A 6,137-nucleotide genomic window follows, 5' to 3' on the forward strand; every position below is an offset into this window, starting at 1 on the left:
GGGGGGGGGGGGGGGATTTAGTTTCAACCGAGAGTCATAGCTGGTTAGTGTTTTTTGTTGAGAGGTTCATCCAACCTTCGGCAGCGTTGTGTTAGATGGGGGTTTCCGATTGAAAAGACTGACATCGAAAAAAAAATGAATTGTTTCGTCAACAGATGGCCGAATAATGAAATAATAGAAATAGAAATAATAATAGAAAAAAACGAATTTTTCCGTTGAGAAATGCCTAATTAATGCATTTGTTTAAAAAATCCAAAAATTATGAGTTTTTCTGAAGTTATTATGAGCTTCCTGATTAAAAAAGTTAAGACAGAAAAAAATGAGTTTTTCTGTAGCCAAATACTTGATTAATGCATTTGCTGATTAAATTTGTTTAAAGAAATCATCAAATATATCAACTTATTATGACTGTTAATGAAATTGTGATGAAGTTCCCAACTGAACAGACTGGCATTGAAAAAACTGAATTTTTCAAAGGACAAATCACCGAATAATGCATTTGTTTGAAAAGTCACTAGAAAAATAAAACAATTATGAATGTTGCTAAGATTATCACAAATTTTCTACTTAAAAAAAATTTACATCGAAAAAATGAATAATTCTGTAAAAAAATGCCTCATTACTGCATTTGCACATTCACATTGCTTATAATATAAACAATTATAATCATAAGAGAAATTTTTTTTATATAATATTGTTTCCATTAAAATTTTTTGCAATATAACTTAAAAAACGTATATTTATGGAAAATTGTAGAAAAAATTGATTCAACAAATAATTTGTTTATAAAACAATTTTTATGAATTATCTAATATTGGAATATCCTTAACTAATGTTACTCTATACAACTAAAGCGATTTCAACCATTTTTCTGTCATTGAAAAGCACCAGGAACGTCAACTAGACCAAATAGTAATTTTTCTCGACATATTTGTTTATTTATAATAAAATTGAAAACCTAATTTCAAAATCAGGCTCAAAAACTCTCTTATGATAATCTTATAGGGCATACAAAAAGAAAGATTTTCTTCCCTTGACTGTTTTTCATATCGTGCGCTATTTGGCTTAAAATGTTCATTTTCGTGTGTCTTTAATATAGTTTATCTTTTACAATACTATAAATATCCGTAGGTAAAATTTTTCAATTTTGAAAAGAGGTTTAAAAAAATATTCAAAATGTGCTCACTTTTTGAATTTTGATCAAAAATCGATAGCTAAAAAACTTGACCTTCATTTTAAGATACTAAAAGAATTTACCAAAGGAAAAGCCAATCAGCTAATTCTTTCAAAGTTATCGTGCTAACAAAAAAACCATCCAAGGACGGACAGAGAGACAGGCAGACAGACTGACAGGTAGACAGGCACACTGACTGACAGGCAGATAGATTAGTAAAAATCTGTTTTTCGGATTCAGGGGGTCTCAAAACGTGGAGATTTGACAAAAACTGGAGGGAGGGGTCAAATTTTACACAAATCTAATACCTTCTCTGATGAGAATGTAAAAATGAATTAATGTGTCATTGTTTAGGATTTCTTTTCTATGTATAGAAGAAAAGGAAATTTTTTTTTGTTTTTGGGTCCTTGTTTTACTTTAATAGTTACGCTACTGGTCTATATGGTTCATCACACCGGATGACTGAAAAAAGTGTGAAAAGTTTCATCGCTTGTGTGTGCAACAGTGAGACGCTGAGGTGTCGCCATATTGTACAGTTGCTGGACTCACACGTTTGTGCTTGTAAAAAATGCTGCAAACTATTAAACTGCAACTTTACTGAAAACTATGTTTTTTCGTCTGCCCTTATCACAATGGCAAAGTTTGACTATGTTCGAGTTCAAGGAGCAGGATTCCGAGGATGACAAGGAGGGAACATATCCTGATGTTTACAATCACGATTCTTTCGCCAGGAAGGAGGGGAGCTACGAGGAGGTAATAGACTACATTTTAGCACGCATCCCGGATATGGAGTCTGATTCGACATCTCAAGGTAACGAGACAAAACATAACGTTAATCGAAAACTCAAGCTTCCTACCATTTCGATTTCGGTTTTTTCGGGTACCTATTGCCAATGGCTTTCCAAAATCTCAAACGCCCTGTCGATGAAGGGAACGATTGGTTGGTTTTTCTTTTAATTAACAAATTAGATAAAATCTCGCAATATAAATGAGAAATATCCACGCGCGATTCAAACGATCTTCCATCTCTCGAACAATTCAATAAATTTCTCGACACGCGTATTCGTACCCTAGAAGCAACTTCAATTATTAAAACGCGAGTAGATAATAAAAGTGCAAGTACATCTGCACAGTCGTCTCGATAGAAAATTCATGCGCATCAAAATTCGTCAAAACTAAACTGTCCTTTGTGCAAAGAGAAGCACAATCTTTTTGCTTGTCCTATATTTAAAGATAAATCTTTAAATGAACGCAACGAGTATATTCGAACAAATTCGCGATGTTTTAATTGTTTAGAAAAACATTGTCGACATGCGTGTCAAAGCAAAAGGTTATGGACTCATTGTAAAAAATCGCATCATTCTCTTTTGCACCGGGATAAGGATGTTTCTAGTTCTCTTTTAGAAGAGTCAAAAGAGTCTTCAGATTGTAATGTAATGGAAGCGAAAACTAGTTTTGAAAATGGGAATGCGATTTCGTTCCACTTAAACGCAACAAGGAAAAACCGCCCGCCTACATTATTAGCGATAGCTAGAGTAATTATAGAGGCACCTAATGGTGAATGCGTACACGCTCGCGCGCTAATAGATCAAGGATCTGAAGCTACATTTGTTTCTGAAAATATTGTTAAATTGTTGCGTCTTTCGCGCAAAGAGTTAGATGTTACCATTTCAGGATTAGGGGGTAACACTTCTAATAAAGTTTTGCATTCTGTAACAGTTACCATTAAAAGTCCCAAGTCTTGTGCGAGTGCGCTTACGGCGCAACCTTTCATGATTCTGAAAATCACATCGTATTATCCTGTGGAGTTTACACTAATGGAAATTCCAAATAACTTGCGTGAATTGGATCTTGCAGATCCGACGCCAGGATCCAATGATCGTATTGACATACTAATCGGTGCTGATCTGTTTAGTCAGATATTACCGAGTGACATTCGTCATGACAAAACAAAAATTCTCATCCCGCAAAATACGATTTCTGAATGGATGCTTTCTGGATCACTAAGAACTTCGAATGTTCAAAAGCATCACATAAATGTGCATCATTCTGCAGATATTGCAATGGATGAGGCCCTTCGTCAATTCTGGGAGTTTGAAGAGATTCCAAAACCTAATTTATTAAATAATAAAGAACTTGAATGTGAGGCTCATTTTGCCGAGACACATTCACGTGATTCTAGCGGCCGATATATGGTTAGCCACGAAGTTAGGAAACTCTCGCGACGTCGCACTTTCTTCGCTTTTACATTTAGAAAAACCTCTCGAACGCAGTGAGGAGGTTTCTATCAAATATCATGATTTTATGCGAGATTATAATTTGCTTGGTCACATATTGCGCATTGGTTTAATGGATGATGATAATGATAATTCCTTCCGAGTGTTTATCCCACATCACCCTGTTGTTCGATAGCGAAGTCAGACTATGGAGTTAAGGATTGTATTTAACGCATCCAGGCCTACTTCCACCAAAGTCCCGATTAATGACTTTCTACATATAGGGCCGAAACTTCAAAATGACATTTCTTCTATTATACTGCGATTACGTCAACATCGGTATGTTTTGTGTGCTGACATAGCTCATATGTTTCGACAGATATTAGTATATGCGCTTGATCACAAGTATCAATGCATTCTCTGACGTGAGAAAACCGATGAGCCTGTTCAAATTTTTGAGCTGAACACGTTAACATATGGAATGTGTTCATCTCCATATCTTGCAATCCGCGTCATTCGTCAACTGGTTGAAGAAGAAAAGGATCATTTTTCATTTGCAGCTTCGGTTCTTGCGAGTGAGACCTATGTATATGATTTATTCATCGGGGGGGGGGGGGATAAAGTCTCGACTATGGCCTTGAGAGATGAAATAATTCAATTGGCTTCCGCTGGCGGTCTGCGTTTACGCAAGTCGTTCAGTAACACTGTTGACTTACTTTCGAAGCTAGATTAATCGGATCACGGTTTAGCGATAGAGATTCCATTTGATAATTTCTCAGGTTTTAAAGTTTTTGGAATTTTAGGGAGTCCTTCAGATGATGCATCTCGTTTTCACAATAATGAAATTCAGGACAAGATTCCTACAAAACACTCAATACTATCAGCAGTTTGGAAGTTATATGACCCTATAGGCTGGTTATCTCCAGTTACCATCGTTGCAAAAATTTTAATACAAAAACTCTGGGTACATAAACTAGATTGGGATGATACGCTTCCCTGCGACCTTGTACAAGAATGATATGATTTTCGCTCAAAATTACCTGTTTTATCGCGCATTTCAATTCCAAGATGGACTTCTTGTAGTAGCAATACAAAGTCCATTAAAATACATGGCTTTTCCGATGCATCTCGCTTTGCTTATTACGCGGTTGTCTGTTCACGCATCATTTCAGAATCAGGTGACATTGTAGTTAAACTTCTAGAACAAAAATTGCCCCAATCAAGACTATGAGTATTCCATATCTTGATCTATGTGCTGCTACCCTGTTGACAAGGCTCATTTCATTCGTAGTCAGTTCTCTTCAATGTTTTGATGTGCCTATTTTCTGTTGGATGGCTTCTTCGATAATCCGTAGGTGGCTGCAAAATCAGCCAGCTACTTTGCCAGTTTTTGTCGTTAATTGTATTTCTAATATCCAAACTAAATTACGCTCTGCCTTGTGGAGACATGTACCCTTCAAACAGAATCCAGCTGATAGCGCTTCGCGTGACCTCTCAGCAGAAGATTTACTAACTTTCTCTCTTTGGCGGGAAGGCCCAACATGGCTGCCTAGCTCCTCAGCTGAATGGCCTCAGTGCAAAACACCAATCCTCGATTCTGTGAAACATGACAAAGCAGCTACCCTACTAACTAAAACTGAAGTTAAGAATGATTGGCAACCTAAATTGCTCGATTGACAATCTTGTTCGACTCGTCTAATTCAAATCACTGCTTATGTTTTACGAGCAGTAAAAATCTTTAAAGCAAAGTCGTTTTGCCTCGATCTTTATCCGCTACAGAAATACGTCAATCCTCTTTGTTTTGGGTCCGCTACGTTCAAGCACATAATTTTGCTCTAGAAATCGATCACATAAAGTCTGGTAGAACACTCACAACTAAATCCTTATTGAAAAAACTTAATCCATTTATTGACTCTGATGGAATTGTTCGTCTTGGTGCCCGGTTGTGCCAATCAAAATTGTTGATTTATCAAAATCCTTCTGCAATCTTACCATTAAATAAAGTTTCGAGTCTTATCTTAGAACAATTCCATCGTAACTTATTACACGCCGGTGCTCAATTAACATGTTACATGGCTCGCACTCAATATTGGATTATGGGTGCTCGCAGTGAAGTAAAACCAATTATTAAAAATTGTGTCGCATGTGTTCGCGATAACGCAAAAACAGTGACTAAGCTTATGGGAAATCTAACAACTCCTAGAGTTTCTCCATCGCATCATTGTTCACATGTGGGAGTGGACTACGCAGGTCCATTTTCCGTTCTATCTAGCTCTGGTCGTGGAATGAAGTCACACAAAGCCTAAATTGTAGAGTTTGTATGCTTTGCTATTAAAGCCATACATCTAGAATTAGTTCACGATTACTCAACTGCTTCTTTTATCGCAGCATTTAAACGTTTTACTTCGCGACGTGGAATTCCCACAGATTTATGTAGCGATAACGGTACTAGCTTTCGCGACGTGGATCAAGTGTTTTTGCAAACTTTCCAGAGATTTCAAAAAGACCCAAATTTAGCCTCTCTTTTCGCCTCAGATGGCACTACTTCGCATTTCATACCGCCAATTGCTCCTCATTTTGGAGGATTGTGGGAAGCGGGAGTAAAAAGCGTTAAGCTACAGATACGATAATTATTGTCAAACTCCACGCCTACCACTGACGAGTTTGAAACACTTTTATGTCATATAGAATGCTTTTTAAATTTACGTCCGCTTATTTCTGCTAATAATGCCCCGGAAGGTTGCGAA

At 36.8% G+C, this 6,137-nt stretch overlaps 1 protein-coding gene across 1 annotated transcript; it reads left to right on the top strand.

Moving 5' to 3' along the window:
* Window positions 1-4,617: 4,617 nt before the first annotated feature.
* Window positions 4,618-5,067, top strand: LOC117173551. Its single transcript, XM_033362192.1, has one exon. The coding sequence runs from the start codon at window positions 4,618-4,620 to the stop codon at window positions 5,065-5,067; it is 450 nt and encodes a 149-aa protein (XP_033218083.1).
* The last annotated feature ends 1,070 nt before the right edge of the window (window positions 5,068-6,137 follow it).

This window comes from Belonocnema kinseyi, chromosome 5, assembly GCF_010883055.1.
Source record: "Belonocnema kinseyi isolate 2016_QV_RU_SX_M_011 chromosome 5, B_treatae_v1, whole genome shotgun sequence".
Classification (NCBI taxonomy): Eukaryota; Metazoa; Arthropoda; class Insecta; order Hymenoptera; family Cynipidae; genus Belonocnema; species Belonocnema kinseyi.

Bases quoted from the DNA above. Each gene is read 5' to 3' on its own strand.
- LOC117173551 (XM_033362192.1), top strand. From the start codon at position 4,618: ATGAGTATTCCATATCTTGATCTATGTGCTGCTACCCTGTTGACAAGG.